This window comes from Setaria viridis, chromosome 1 (assembly GCF_005286985.2).
Source record: "Setaria viridis chromosome 1, Setaria_viridis_v4.0, whole genome shotgun sequence".
Classification (NCBI taxonomy): Eukaryota; Viridiplantae; Streptophyta; class Magnoliopsida; order Poales; family Poaceae; genus Setaria; species Setaria viridis.
Genome location: NC_048263.2, coordinates 41,340,932 through 41,355,395, shown reverse-complemented (window position 1 = coordinate 41,355,395; position 14,464 = coordinate 41,340,932). Strand labels below are relative to the sequence as shown.

Sequence of the window (14,464 nt, the reverse complement as noted above, 5' to 3'; positions counted from 1 at the left end):
TAACTTAGAGGTGTTTGGATACGAGGTGCTAAAGTTTAAAAGTATCACATCGGATGTTCGGATGCTAATTAGAAGGACTAAATATGAGCTAACCCCTATACTAATTCGCGAGACGAATCTATTGAGCCTAATTAATCCATGATTAGCACATGTTTATTGTAGCAGCACATTGTCAAATCATGGACTAATTAGGCTTAATAGATTCGTCTCGCAAATCAGACTCCATCTGTGCAATGAGTTTTGTAAATAGTCTATGTTTAATACTCCTAATTAATATCCAAACATCTAATGTAACGGGTACTACTTTAGGAGGTGTATCCAAACACCCCAGTAGAAGAGCTCTTCACGGAATTTTGCTAGATTCTCCTCCTAACTACTTTTTTTCCAAGGAATATGGGTAGCAGGAGAAGAGAAATAGGTTTTAAATGCAAACATGCCATGGTTGGTGGGTGTCACCAAACACAAGAAAACCAGAGTTCCCTCGTCCTGGGTACGTTATTTACGTGGCGGTAGGTCGGCCGCCGGGTATGGATATGACTCATTGCTTGCCTGCCTGGCTTTATAGCGAAGCTACCTGACTGACCTTCTTCCCTGCTACTCCGCTCCGCTACACCAGTAGGACCACAAGTAGTAAGTTTTTCCTTCTAAAAAAACAGTGGTAGTATTGTTTTTTCAAATTAAAAAGAAAAACACCTCCCTCCTCTCTTCCGGAAAGAAATGCAAGAAGAAAGAAAACGGATGCAACTACCAAAACGAGGCCACTGGCCCACTGCCGGCCGGCCCACACAGTCGTTGTTCTGTTTTCCGAGGGAGTAGGCAGGCCCAGTCCAGCCAGCCCAATGACTGCTGCTGCATGCGACGACAGTCCATATGTGATGGGCCCCGGCCTGGGCGGGCCCAATGTCTCCGCTTCGTCGTCGTCCTTATCCCGGAGACCCACCACCGGAGTGACCGGAGGCAGCAGCCACCAGCCAGCATCGCATCCCGCCGCCGCCAGTGGTCTCCTCTCCTCCGCAGTTCTCGCCGTCAGCCGTCTCCCTCTCCCACTCCCTCCTCAGGCCGCCTTCCTTATGGAGACCTCACTGCGCCTGCGCGGCGGCGGCGGCCTCCGCATCCACGCCAAGGAGAAGCTTGCCCTCGGCCACAACTCCCTACTGCAGGCAGATCCCCTTCACCCTATTATATTCCATCTTCCTCCGATACCATCCGATACATCTGATTCCTTATTCATCCACGCCACGTCAGGCTCATGGGGAGATCGACGCCGGAGCTGCTGCCCCAAGCTACCTCGCTCTCTTTGTCAGGCAATTCTACCCCCAGGTGAGGTCGCTCACCCAAGCATTCCATCCTTTACAACTTCTGCTCGCATGGTTTTGTTAACAAAATGCCATTTCTTCTAGATAGCAGCCAACATCGGAGTCGGCGTCCAGTTTCACAAAGGCCAACGCCTCACCTACAACCTTCGCGCCAAGAAGGCCCTTCCCTTCACATCAGATGGATTGCTAGGACTAAACCTCAAAGCCCGCCTGCTTACCGACACGGAATTCAACCCGGTAACTCCCCCATTCCCATTCGCAAAACATACTGACGTCTTTGCGGGGGCTCTGCTAAATGCTCTTTGTTTGGTCCTGCAGAGGAAGAGAACTGGAGCCGTCGAACTGGCCTGGACCATACTTGACTTCAGGAAAGGCCAAGATGTCAGGCTCAAACTTGGCTATGAATTGTATGGCAAGGTAACCAAGCCATTCATCATTTATGCATCAGTTGCACAATATAATGCTCTGCAAACTACCTAGTAAGCAGCCGTTTGCTTTTAGCAATCATCTTTTATGCACAGAGTACAGTGCATAGGTGTATTCAAAATGGGGTGCTAAAAGATAAATGCAAACAAATCCAGTGTTCTAAATTCACAAATACTCACAAGCTGAGTGAATTGTCTACTCGCGCAGATCCCTTGAGATCTTCTCTGCCTATGAACATGGCCCCATAAGATAAGACTATTGTTCTGTCTCAATTACTTTTTAGTTTGTAACAATCTCCCAGAACTGTAGCTACCCGATTTTCTGTCTGCACTAGACTGCAGAGCAGTTCCTGTAAAAATAAGCAAACATTAGGGATCTGCTGTTTGTTACCAGTCAGGTTGCCATATGTTTATTGAAGAAACCTTTGAGGAATACAAGCATATCGTCCTGATTACAAGTTAGTGGATGTGCTGTTTTAACACCTGCTGGGCCTTCTAGTCAGGTCTGTTGGCACATCATGGCATGAGCCATTTTTTCCCCTGCAGCTATCTATTTTTGATGTTCTAATTGTAAGCTCTATGCTCTTATGAGCAATTTTTTTTAAAAGGCATGATTTGTGGCTAAGATGAAAATTTTTCTCAGGGGGGGCGGGGGACTAGAAGATTGACTTTGCACCTTGTTGAGATTTTTTTAAAAAAGCATATTATTTGACTGCAGGTGCCTTATCTCCAGCTTAGAGAAAACAACTGGACACTGAATGCTTACATGCATGGGAAATGGGATGTTAGATTTGATATGTGATCCGAAGCCACTTCTCTCTGGTGATTGTTCTTAGTGGTATCGTTTCCTAGGCTATCGGTTCTACTTGTTTGTACTGCACCAGAAAATGCATTCACCTATTTTTTTATGAGAACCAGAAGCTATTGGGTTGCTTTGCTTTTCATATACAGAAGTAGAAGCTATTCATCTGGATTGGTAGCATTTACTTAGTGCATCAACTTTGGGTGCTGTAGGCATCATGTGTGTTTTGGTGTGGAGGAGGAAGAGAGACCATGAAGAACGACAGTGAGTAATCACCGTCACCTTGGCCTTGGCCTGAATCCTGAAGACATCCTCTTTGTGCCTGCTGGTGGTGGTGGTGGTGGTGGACAATACTATATGTCCACGTCCTCATGCCTAAGGGCTCTGATCTGTCAGTGAGTGAGTGAGTGAGTCTCGCTCTTGTGTCTCCTGCTAGCCCATCATCAGGTTGTCTATAAAAGCAAGCAAGCAAGCTGCTGCTGCTCAGTCTCCTCCGCCCAACAACCGAACCACCCCCGGGCCGGCACAAGTCAGAGCAGCGTCGCTCGATGCCGCGCACTCCGGCGAGCCTCCTCCTCTCTGGCAGTGGCAACCCATCTCCTCCTCTGCCGCCTCCTTTGCCTCTTGTTCATGGTCATGCAGCAGGGGAGCAGCAGGCCATCTCCGTGGACTCGGACACGGTGGTCATCCTGGCGTCCCTCCTCTGCGCCCTCATCTGCGTGGCCGGCCTTGCCCTCGTCGCTCGGTGCACCTGCCGCAGAGCTGGTGGCGGTGGCGGTGGCAGCGGCAGCTCTGGCATCTCAGCCGCCGCCCAAGCACAGCAGCCACCCAGGGGGCTGAAGAAGGCGGCGATCGAGGCGCTGCCCACCATGTCCATGTCCTTGGAAGGAAGAGATGGTGAGAGGGGGGAGTGCGCTATCTGCCTGGGGTTGTTCGCTGAGGGAGACGAGCTCCGAGTGCTGCCGCACTGCGCCCACGGCTTCCATGCGCCCTGCATCGATACCTGGCTCGCCGCCCACGCCAGCTGCCCCTCCTGCCGCGCCGCCGTCGCCGTCGGCACCTGCCGGAGGTGCGGGGCCGCCTGCGCTGACGGCGACCTCGACCTGGCCGATGACGCTGCTGCCAGATGATCGATCAACTTGTGCGTCCATATGAGATGATCCTATCTTTGAATTTTTCTATCTTTGAATGGAGTGCTTATGATACGATTCCCCTCCTCCTCTTTAGCTCCTGGCCGATGCTTTAATTTTCCAGCCGTGGTAAGTGCTTATGATCCAGCCGCTATTGCTATCGCATCTGCTTTCTTGTTTGACCTCGCAAAGCGAAACGATGCAGCCGTTGTAAGTGCCACCTCCACCATCATGCAAATACACCCCACTCGGAATGATTATTCTTTAGTAGTAACATCTAAGACATCATTATTGTCGGCGATTACACATTTGCGATTAAAAAAAGCCAACAGTGAATAGTAATCTGGGATGGAGTGAGTAGTACATTTTGATCGACAACCGAAACCAAACATATTGCTGGACAAAGGAAGAGGAGCGATGAAGCACTTAGTATCACAACTGATGCACTCAGTATGCTGGCCCTGTTTGTTTCCGCTTATAAGCGGTTTATCTGTATAAATAAGTGAAAATCCCACCAAACGTTTTGTTTATTTCCACCGATTCTTGCTTACGTGGTAAGTCGGTTCAGAGATTTGTACTACGAAAGCGAAAAGCGATAAGTGAGAAAAATTTTGTTTAGATTATAATCCAAGCGTGGCTAGAAAGAACATATCCAAGGTCTTGGTTCGGTTATCAACCACACCAGATGGGTAGGAAGAATCATTCATACATTGTATGTAATAATAACGAGCGGAAAAAAAAATGTAGGATCCGATGGATCCTCCGAATGGTATGCAAATGATTAGGATTCAATGGCGGCGATGGCGATCCTCGTCGTCCTCGTCCCCGTCCTCGTCCTCTGCAAGGTGGGTAGGTGCAAGACCCCTGGCTCCGACGTTGAAGAATTCGGTGATGACCTCGAGCGGCAGTCCCTTGGTCTCCGGCACGCGCAGCGCCACGAATGCCAGGGCGAGGCAGCACACGACGGCGTAGAAGCCGAAGACCCCGGCGAGGCCGACGCAGTTGAGCATGACGGGGAGGGAGTAGGTGACGGCGATGTCGGCGAGCCAGAAGGCGAGGGAGCAGATGGCGATGCAGAGGCCGCGCACGCGCGTGGGGAAGATCTCCGCGCACAGGATGTTGGGGATGGGCCCGAACCCCATGACGAAGCAGCACAGGTACGTCATCACGCTCCCCGTCGCCACCGCCGCGTGCACCGCCGCCGCCATGGGCACCACGCTCGCCACCACCAGCACCACCAGTGACACGATCAGCACGGGGATGGTCCACAGCAGCAGGCTCCGGCGACCCGACACGTCCATGAGGCGCATGGCGACGCCGATGGCGGGGAGCATCAGCAGCGTGGTGAGGCCGCTGATGAGGATGGAGGTGGAGTCGGCGCTCAGGCCGAGGTTGGCAAGGAGGACGCTCACGCCGGCCTGTTTCAGGATCTGCGGCGTGTAGTAGAGCACGCCGCTGATGCCCGACAGCTGCTGCAGGACCTGCATGGTGACGCCGCACACCAGCGCGTGCCGCACGCCAGGCTCCTGCAGAAGCTCGAGCCACCGCGACGGCCTCTCCTCCGCCTTGGGATGCATGATCGCCGGCCCGTCCGCCTGCAGCTGCTGCTTGCTGCCGTGCAGGTACAGGGCCGATCGGCTCACCAGCGCCGCCGCGTGCACGCCGCCGCCCTCGCCAGCGCCGCCGGCCTCCTCGTGCAGGTACATCCTCTTCACCACGCCGCTCTCCGGCCCGTCCGCGTACTTCCACGCCAGCTGCCACCCGCCGCCGATGCCCATCGTCGTGGTCGCCGTCTCCTGAGGCCCATCCAGCAGCGGCGCGCCGAGATCGTCGTCGTCCGAGAGGGAGCGGTCCTGCTCCGCGGCGGCGTTCTCCTCGTCCCAGTCAACATTATTGTCGTGGAAGCTGAGCATGCTGCCGAGGTTGGAGAAGAGCATGCTGCCGCCGCCCGGGCCCGGCGGAGGGGCGGGAGCCTTGATGTCGTGCACGCTGTCGAGGAGCGCGACGACGGGGTCGCGGAGGTGGTCGAGCACGCTGCCCTGGCGCGAACCCAGGCCGCCGATGACGCTGCCCAGCATGCTGCCCTGCGCGCCCAGCGGCAGCGGCTGCGCCACCCACGACATGCCGCGCTCGGGGCCGTAGAGCGTGACTCCCCTGTCGCCGTCGTCGTCTTCAGCCTGGGGCGGCGGCGCAGGTCCGACGATGTACTCCTCGATGGCCGTGTCTCCGGCGGTGCCCAGGCCCTCGACGAGGAGCGCCATCTCGCCGGCGACGTCGTCCCGGCCCCTGAGCATCTGGAGCACTGCCCGGGCCTCCTTCATGCGGCCCTTGCTGACGAGCCAGCGCGGCGACTCCGGCAGGTAGAGGACGGTGAGCAGCAGGTAGGCGAGGGAGAGCAGCGAGAGGACGCCGAGCATGAGCCGCCAGTCCGGCTGCGGCGCGAGCGTCATGGCGAACACCATGCAGTAGGAGAGGAACATGCCCCCCGACCCCGTGAACTGCGGCAGCGTGTTGAGGAGGCCCCGGATCTCCGGCGGCGCCGTCTCGGAGATGTAGACGGGCACCAGCGTCACGGCCAGGCCGATGGCGAAGCCGTCGACGAGGCGCGACAGCAGGAGCACGTGCACGTTGGGCGACCAGAGCATGAGGAGGCCGGCGGCGAAGTAGAGAAGCGAGGAGGCGATCAGCATGGGGCGGCGGCCGACGGAGTCGGAGACGGGGCCGGAGAAGGTGGTGATGACGGTGGCGCCGATGAGCGAGGTGGCGACGACGAGGCCCTCCATGGCGGGGTGCGCCTCCAGGTGGAACTCGCGCTTGATGTAGAGCACCGCGCCGGCGATGGTGGCGTTGTCCCATCCCTGCAGCATGTTGCCGATCGCCGCAGCGATGGCCACAAGCACGGCGCCCCGCATGCTGGCGATCCGATCGGAGCACCTGATGATGGAACGAACGAACGAAAGAAAGAAGACGACTAGCTAGTCGCCCATGCGAGGTAGCAGGAGGAAGAAGACGACTGGAAGCAGAAATGGTGGGTGAGGTTGAGATCCGGGATCAGAGTTACCTCACTTAAATAAGCAAGAAATAGTAGATAATTAAATCGGCATTATTTGCAAATTGTCAAAATTCACATGCATGTTCTTGAGTTTGCAGCTGTTTCATTATTTCAACAGCAAGAAACTCTTGAAATGTTAGTGATGATGCCACGTGGGAATGACTCGATCGATCCAGGACAGGAGTAGTCGTCGTCCCCATGTCCATCACATCACATCACCCCTCTCTTGCTTGGTGCCAATGAGATCAAGATGAAGGTGGTTACCCACCCCTCCCCTCGATCTCTGCCACTCTGGACTCCATCTGGACCTAGACTTTGTCACCCTCCCCATATCACAACAATTCAAAATCTGTACTTCCTTTTTCCAGCTGCATACAAACCTACCAAATTAAATCGGGAACCATCATCAAACATCACCAAAAAGATTCTTAGCTTCTTCTTTCAAAAAAGAAAAAGAAACGATGCTCCAACTAACATAGTCTTAGGAAAAAAAATTGAACGAATGGATGCGAGATTGTGCCTATTTCATTGATAGAGAAATGAATCGTCTCAGAAAATTAAACCTTGTTCTCTTTGATTCCATTGTTAATCTTCTCTCTAGGCCAGAACATTAGAATTAAATTCAAACCTCTCAATAATATAATCATTAGGGTATAAATGTATAATATTGCCCCTTGGCCACTAAGCTGAGTCACGTACTGCTTCACACGAGTAGACAATTTTCCCCCAAAAAACAAGAAACTGACAACTAATTAAGGGACTGGATTTGTCAAAATTCAACAGTTTATACAATCTATTAGTGGTGTACTTTATCCAGCTGCGCACATCAAAAGTACATGTGTAAAGGATGACTACAATTACTATTTAGTTTCTTTTATAGCACCTTGCTGTTTGAAATTGTCTATGTACTCTTTCGTTTCCTCTAGTAGTTTCATTTCTCTTAATTCATATATCTAGTCCCCATAATTTTCAATGTAACAAAGTGATCCCATATCAAGTGTTATACATGATATCTCTGACATGTAACTGACGAGGCATGGTTTGCATCCTCATAAGGTTTTATCTTAAACAAAGTACATTGGCTTCCAACTTGGGCCATTCATAGAACTCGGAGTTCATATCTCTATCATTGCACTACCAGAGATTATATAAAGTTGACTTGAATGTCATTTGGGTCAGGCTTTGTGTTGTACCTCGATCATCAGTCTGATTGCTGTGCATATGGAACCAATGCAAACTTAATATCAATCACGTTGTATTAAAAAAGAAGGTAGAGACGATTTTTTCCATAATTTTACCGCACTTAGTGCCTGTCTGGCAAAGCTTGGCTCCTCTTGAAAAAGGCCTGCCTTGCCTTTAGCTTCTCTCTGTTTTTTTTTTTTGTGTGGGTATAGCCCTTTGAAAAGAGTTTGCCAAAATGGCACTACATACTTTGGAAGCCATTTCTTTCTTTCTTTCTTTCTTCCCCCTCATGGCTCATGCCCTCTTGTGGAAGTCGCTTGAGGTTTTCTGGGGCTTCTTGGATGAAGCCATTCTCTTTTTATTCATTTGGATGAGCTTTACTCCAAAGCTGCCCTGTAGAGAAGGGGGTGCGAGGGGGTGGAGCCAGGTGAGAAAATTACGGATGCCGGATGTGGATCATTAATGGCTGATAACAGTGATCTTCCACTGAAATTAGGAAAATCATCGGGATCAGATGACCTCGACAAACACCTCTAGATCCGCTCTTGGGCAAACGCCTTGTCAAAGGAAGCATGGAGAAACATCATATAGCACACAACTACTATACTACACTGAAAGGAACTTGTTGCGAATGTTGACATCACATCACGTGCTCACTCAGTCAGTATGTTCTAGGATCCTTCTCATCATGTTGCACACACACACACACACTCGGTCTCTGCATGCCAGGTGGAAGTGATCGGCCAATGCCAAATCCCCGATGGATCTTTGACTTGACTCCAAGGCTGGCCTGGCCCGGCAGTCATATGCCTGTATCATCATTTCAGGGGACACCCAGAATCTCCATTGCAATGCAATGTTGGCCTCCAAATAATACTCTACAAAATTACATTATTTACAATATAATAACAACAACTAATAACAGAGTATTTCTTTCTTTAAATGGAAAAAGTCCAAATTACTCCCCTCAAGTATAACCAAAGTCTGAATAACCCCTAAAGTATTTCTTGGTTTATTTTACCCTTAAACTATTCTATTTGGTTCAATTTACCCTTAACACAATTTGTCTTTTTTTTCTTCATGCGCAAGCGAAGTTTTAAGTTCAAATTTTGCAAGATGATAACAGACATCATAAGAAATGTTAAAAAATATATCATGAATTTTTTATCATTATTTTGATAGGGTCCGATATTTAATAATAAAATTTATTCTTGAGATACAAAATTATATAAAAACTAATGATGAAAAATTCATAAAATAATTTTTTAATATACGCTATGATGTCCACTACCACCCAACAAATTTTCAAATTAAAATCTAATTTGTGTAAGGAGAAAAAAAATGACAAATTGCATTATGGGGTAAGTCGAACCAAATAGCATAGTTTATGATGTAAATTGAAACAAAGCATAGTTTCGGAGGTTATCTGTAATTTCGGTACACTTGGAGGGAGTAATTTGAACTTTTTCCTTCTTTAAACGGCATGGACGAAGTGCTCATGTTATCTACTCTAATTCTAATTTACTATGTGGATCAGTTGAAGTAGAGTACGCATTTCTTTCTTTCTGCAGATGGACTATATATAATGAAACAGGAACATCAAACATGCATGCAAATGCTAAGCATGACGGATCTAGTTTGCACTCGTGATGTTCAGATCCGCTCCATCAGGAAGCATCCATCGGAAGCATCTTTTTTTTCATTGAAAAAAAAAAACAAATTAGGGAGGCAGCTCCATGCATGGTCCACTGCAGATCTATCGTTCTCCATCAACGGCCTTATACTAAACAGATCGGTGCAAAATATAGACAGCAGCTTATTGAAATTGAAGAAGCTTAAACATTCACAAAATGACTTCTCCAATTCCCATCTAATTGAATTTACCATCAGTGTAGGTGTACAAGTTTACTTGGCATCTGATACTGGCAAATGAATCGAATTTGATTACAATGTACAATAATAGTATGAATGACCTTTACATTCAAAAATAAACCTTTACATATATATAGGTGTGTATATAAAAGCTTTGCAGCAAAAGAAAAAAAAAGAAATACCTGTGCTGGATGTTTAATTAATTTATTCCCCGTGCAAATGGAATTAAAGACATGGATCCATGGTTGTGCAGGCGCCGTGCAGGACGCTGCCGTCGGAGTTGTGCCTCATTGTGAGCCTGCCGTGCCCGATGATGCCCTTCTTCATCATTGCGACGAACTCGCCGTAGTCGATGCGGCCGTCGTTGTCCTGGTCGACCTCCCTGATGATGTCGTCGATGCCGACGTCGGCCATGTTGTGGTCCCTGCAGGCCTGCTCGAGCTCGTCGACGGTGATGTAACCGCTGCCGTCCTTGTCGAAGTAGGCGAACGCGGCGAGCAGGTGCTCCTCGCGGTCGAGCTTGCTCATGTGGACGGTGGCGGCGATGAACTCGTCGTAGTCGATGGTGCCGCTGCGGTCGACGTCGGCGGCGTCCATGAGGTCCCGGACCTCGCTCTCGCGCAGGTTGGAGCCGTGGCGGCGCAGGCCCTCCTTGAGCTCGTCGAAGGTGATGGCGCCGCTGGCGTCTGTGTCCATGGCCTTGAACATCTCCTTGAGCCCCGCGAGCTCCTCGTCGGAGAGGCTCTGGGCGATGACCCGGAGCGCCATCTTCTTGAGGCGGTTCATGGCGGAGAAGTGCTTGAGCCTGGAGAGGACGGCGGGGTCGAGGGGCCTGTCCGGGGCGACGCCGTTCTCGCAGATCCACGGGTGGCAGAGGACCTGGTGCGCGGTGAGGCGTTCGGCGGGGGGCGAGCGCAGCATGCGGCGGATGAGGTCTTTGGCGCTGTCGGAGATGGTGGGCCATGGCTCGGAGTCGAAGTCGATGGTACCCCGGAGGACGGCGTCGAAGATGCCCTGCTGCGTCTCGGCCCAGAAGGGCGGCACCCCGCTGAGGAGGATGTAGATGATGACCCCCGCCGTCCACACGTCGGCCTCGGGGCCGTAGTGCTTGCAGAGCACCTCGGGGGCGACGTAGTAGGGGGAGCCCACGACGTCGGTGAAGACCTGCCCCGGCTTAAAGAAGACGGAGAGGCCGAAGTCGATGGCCTTGAGCTCCGCCTCGTCGCCGTCGCCGTCCTTGCCGTCGTTGTTCTTGAGCAGCAGGAAGTTCTCGGGCTTGAGGTCCCGGTGCATGACCCCGAGGGAGTGGCAGGCCTCGACGACGCCGACGATGACGCGCGCGATCTCGGCGGCCTTGCGCTCGGAGAAGTAGCCGCGGTCGACGATGCGGTCGAAGAGCTCGCCACCCTCGCAGAGCTCCATGACGATGTGGACGTAGAGCGGGTCCTCGTAGGCGCCCTTGATGGTGACGACGCTGGCGTGGCCGGCGAGGTGGTGCATGATATGGATCTCGCGGCGGACGTCGTCGACGTCCTCAGGGGTGAGCAGCTTGCGCTTGGCGATGGACTTGCAGGCCAGCGCGGTGCCGGTGGCGAGCTCCGTGCACAGGTAGGTGGTGCCGAACTGGCCCTGCCCGAGCTTGCGCCCCACGGCGTAGAGCTCGCGCAGCGGCGGCGTGGCGTGCCCCAGCACGGCCGTGGGGGACGACAGCTGCTGCTGGTGACCGCCGCGCATGCTGCCGACCGCACGGCTACCTGCTGCGGCGCTGCTGCTGCTCGCCGCCGAGAGGAGGGAGGTGGCCGACGACGACGTGACAAAGGACCGGGAGCTGCCGCGCTTGTACTCGTCGGCCGTCGTGGATGTGTAGGTGGGCGTGAAGGAGCCGCGGCACGAGTTGCCCATGCATCACATTGTCATCATCATTCTCTTCAATTGGTTGGCCGGAGGGGGCCGGGGAGCGACGGCGACGACGATGATCGGCGGCGATGGATGGATGGATGGGGCCGTCTCTCGGTGGGGAGAAAAGCTCGGGGATGGCTCTCGCATGCACTCCGACCAGTTGGGGATGATGGAAGGAGCGAGGAAGGAGGAGGCGGCCGAAATCCATGGAGTCGGGTCGGGTCGGGTCGTGGCATGCACGACGCGACGGGCCCCCTATTGTTAACATGGCAATTGCATGTCCCGTCCGTCTTGCCGCTTGCAACAGTATGCCCCTACGTGCCGCCTGCTACGACCACCGTTACAATTATACTCCCATTTTACTTTTTTAGAGCACCTATATTATATTAATAAAAAAGATGTTAAAATTGGGCAGAATAACAAACAAACACCAACTTTATTGGAGTAGCACATCGCCGTACAGGCTCTAATCGCCAGCCGGTTGGATTGGAGCTTTTCTTTTATTCATCGCACGGCAATGGATCATCAACCCACCGATTACAATCCACAGGCAGGCGATGTCGCCAACACTAACTTATTGCAAGCCAATCCAATCCAATCAAATGGCCGCTATCCCAGAACCCACAACAAGACCACCTAAAGTACTTAGTTATGCAAGAACAAAAAAGGCACCAAGCCTACAAACAGGTGCAGCAGCACAATCTTTCCTTGGGTTAACGGGCATCCCAGATTGAATTACAACGGCCTCCAGCATCTGTAACCACAAAACAAGCAAACATGGCTGAGCTTATAACTCAGTAATAGACCCATTAAAAAAACACCTGATATTATGCTTTAGAAATAATTCTTTCTGGTTTTCACATGATAACAACGGGACTAGCATAGTTACCTGACCGCAGATGAACAAATGCGCAAAATGATGATCAATCATTAACGCACTAGAATGAACCCCAATTCTATTTTGCTAACCATTCCGTTTCAACAACAAACAAGGAAATCCACAGCCAACAGAACCACCAAATGTCAACTAGAGTGGCCCTAATGTCAACAAGTTTTAAAGTTTCACACATTCTGGAATTATGACTTTCGAGCTATCTTCCATGGAACAGCTAGTGTTTCTTTTTTTCTAAAAAAAGATTGAGACATTTCCACCACATTGACAGGGAATGGTAGATGCTGGATGTCAACAAAACTTACACATCCTGATAGTTCCGCTGAAGCAAGGACTTGTGTGCTGGCTAGTCAGTCTTCGGGAATTTTCACTCCAAATTTCACATGAAACACTGTACTATGGAGCAGAGAACCTATTGTCTATTGTTAGGATAAAACGAGGTTTCAGAACCGAAACATGGTAGTACAATTAATCGAGTTCTCATAGTTAGCAACACCTATCTAGCACATTGCGTCGGATCCCTCTGCACACAATCACCTCGCCCTAGTGATCAGTGATAACAGAACAATAACAGATACACAAACCTTTTGCTAGTGGAGAGCAGCTGTGGAGATGACCCTGGCGCCGAGCCTATCGAGCTGAGCGACGGTTGCTGTTGCCTTGAGGTTGCCTGCGCTCCAGAAGGCGTCGACCATCCTGCGCGCAACCTCCTCCCCCTTGTCCTCGCCGTCGATGACGGCCACCGCGGTGGGCCCCGCGCCGCTGATGGTGCATCCCAGCGCCCCTGCTTGCAGCGCCGCGGCCTTGACGGCGGCCATGCCAGGTATGAGGGGCGCCCTGGTGGGCTCGACGATGGCGTCGGAGGACATGGCGGAGCCGATGAGGCCGGCGTCCCCTTGCAGGACGGCGGCGACGAGCGCGGCGGCCTGGCTGGAGTTGCGGACGTGGTGTTGGACGAGCACGTCCTTGGGCAGGGCGGCGCGCATCTTGCTGGTGGGCGCCTCGAAGTCGGGGGTGACGAGGACGAAGTGGAGGCGGAGGGCGGGCGGGGAGGCAAGCGGGACGAGGTGGAAGGGGTCGTAGCTGCGGACGAGGACGAAGCCTCCGAGGATGGCGGGCGCGATGTTGTCGGCGTGGAAGCCGCTGACGGCCTTCTCGGACTCGAGGCCGGCGAGGACGAGGTCGTCGCGGGAGAGGCGCGAGCCGAAGAGGGCGTCGACGGCCTTGGCGGCGGCTGCGGCGGAGGCCGCGGAGGAGCCGAGGCCGGAGCCGAGGGGCAGGCCCTTAGTGAGGTGGATGGAGACGGCGTGGGAGCGGACGCCGAGGGCGCGGAGCGCGGCGATGGCGGCGACCCCGGCGCAGTTGCGGAGCGGGTCCTTGGAGAGGCGGGCGGCGAGGTGGGGGCGGGACGGGGAGGTGACGGAGGCGATGGAGACGGTGCCGGGGGGCAGGGTAGGGTCGAGGGTGGCGATGACGGTGTCGCCGAGGGAGAGGGAGGCGTCGGCGACGGCGCATCCGAGGAAGTCGAAGCCCGGGCCGAGGTTGGCGACGGTGGCTGGCGCGAATGCCGTGACGGACTGGAAGGCCGGGGCGGGGTCCTGGGCGGCGGCGTTGACCCTGAGAGCTCGGGAGCGGGGAGAGACGAGGGAAGGGCGGAGGGCCCAGGAACTGGCCCTGGCCCTGGCCCTTTCCCTGCGGGTGGAGGGGAAGGAGGAGGGCGTGGAGGTCGCCGCCGCCGCCGCCGCCATGGTTTGGTGGGGTGGGGGTGCTGCGGCGATGCGGGGTGAGGAGGAGCCAGCCGAGACGAGAAAACGGCCGGCCTTTGGGTTTAGTGGTGGGGTTGTTGCGCAGCAGAGCGAATTGAGGCCCAAATCTTGAAATTTATGACAGGTGG

At 53.1% G+C, this 14,464-nt stretch overlaps 5 protein-coding genes across 9 annotated transcripts; 2 read left to right on the top strand and 3 right to left on the bottom strand.

The window, feature by feature from the left end:
• Window positions 1-902: 902 nt before the first annotated feature.
• On the top strand, window positions 903-3,029 carry LOC117841701 (outer envelope pore protein 21, chloroplastic). 4 transcript variants are annotated; one of them, XM_034722177.2, is made up of 5 exons: window positions 919-1,160; window positions 1,246-1,320; window positions 1,401-1,553; window positions 1,635-1,733; window positions 2,460-2,685. In XM_034722177.2, the coding sequence occupies exons 1-5, from the start codon at window positions 1,071-1,073 to the stop codon at window positions 2,541-2,543; spliced, it is 501 nt and encodes a 166-aa protein (XP_034578068.2). In that variant the 5' UTR covers window positions 919-1,070; the 3' UTR covers window positions 2,544-2,685. The 4 variants fall into 4 exon arrangements, with proteins under 4 accessions (XP_072146763.1, XP_072146764.1, XP_072146762.1 ...); XM_072290662.1 differs by lacking the exon at window positions 2,460-2,685 and adding an exon at window positions 2,756-3,029 and having other exon boundaries at window positions 903-1,320; window positions 1,408-1,553; XM_072290663.1 differs by lacking the exon at window positions 2,460-2,685 and adding an exon at window positions 1,950-2,203 and having other exon boundaries at window positions 904-1,320; window positions 1,408-1,553.
• A 62-nt stretch (window positions 3,030-3,091) lies between these two features.
• LOC117857000 (RING-H2 finger protein ATL80) lies at window positions 3,092-4,129 on the top strand. The gene has a single exon (XM_034739469.2). It carries the CDS (start codon window positions 3,092-3,094, stop codon window positions 3,671-3,673), a length of 582 nt encoding a protein of 193 aa, XP_034595360.1. The 3' UTR covers window positions 3,674-4,129.
• A 144-nt stretch (window positions 4,130-4,273) lies between these two features.
• On the bottom strand, window positions 4,274-6,977 carry LOC117841700 (monosaccharide-sensing protein 2). Its single transcript, XM_034722176.2, has one exon. The coding sequence runs from the start codon at window positions 6,583-6,585 to the stop codon at window positions 4,462-4,464; it is 2,124 nt and encodes a 707-aa protein (XP_034578067.1). The 5' UTR covers window positions 6,586-6,977; the 3' UTR covers window positions 4,274-4,461.
• A 2,772-nt stretch (window positions 6,978-9,749) lies between these two features.
• Window positions 9,750-11,953, bottom strand: LOC140220026 (calcium-dependent protein kinase 6-like). The gene has a single exon (XM_072290652.1). It carries the CDS (start codon window positions 11,679-11,681, stop codon window positions 10,005-10,007), a length of 1,677 nt encoding a protein of 558 aa, XP_072146753.1. The 5' UTR covers window positions 11,682-11,953; the 3' UTR covers window positions 9,750-10,004.
• Window positions 11,954-12,095: 142 nt separating this feature from the next.
• LOC117841693 (homoserine kinase) lies at window positions 12,096-14,410 on the bottom strand. 2 transcript variants are annotated; one of them, XR_004637337.2, is made up of 3 exons: window positions 13,155-14,410; window positions 12,876-12,989; window positions 12,096-12,432 (listed from the first exon to the last, which is right to left on the bottom strand). XR_004637337.2 is itself a non-coding variant. In XM_034722170.2 (2 exons), exon 1 carries the CDS (start codon window positions 14,316-14,318, stop codon window positions 13,161-13,163), a length of 1,158 nt encoding a protein of 385 aa, XP_034578061.1. In that variant the 5' UTR covers window positions 14,319-14,410; the 3' UTR covers window positions 12,096-12,432; window positions 13,155-13,160. The 2 variants fall into 2 exon arrangements, 1 of the variants encoding a protein (XP_034578061.1); XM_034722170.2 differs by lacking the exon at window positions 12,876-12,989.
• Between the last annotated feature and the right edge of the window lie 54 nt (window positions 14,411-14,464).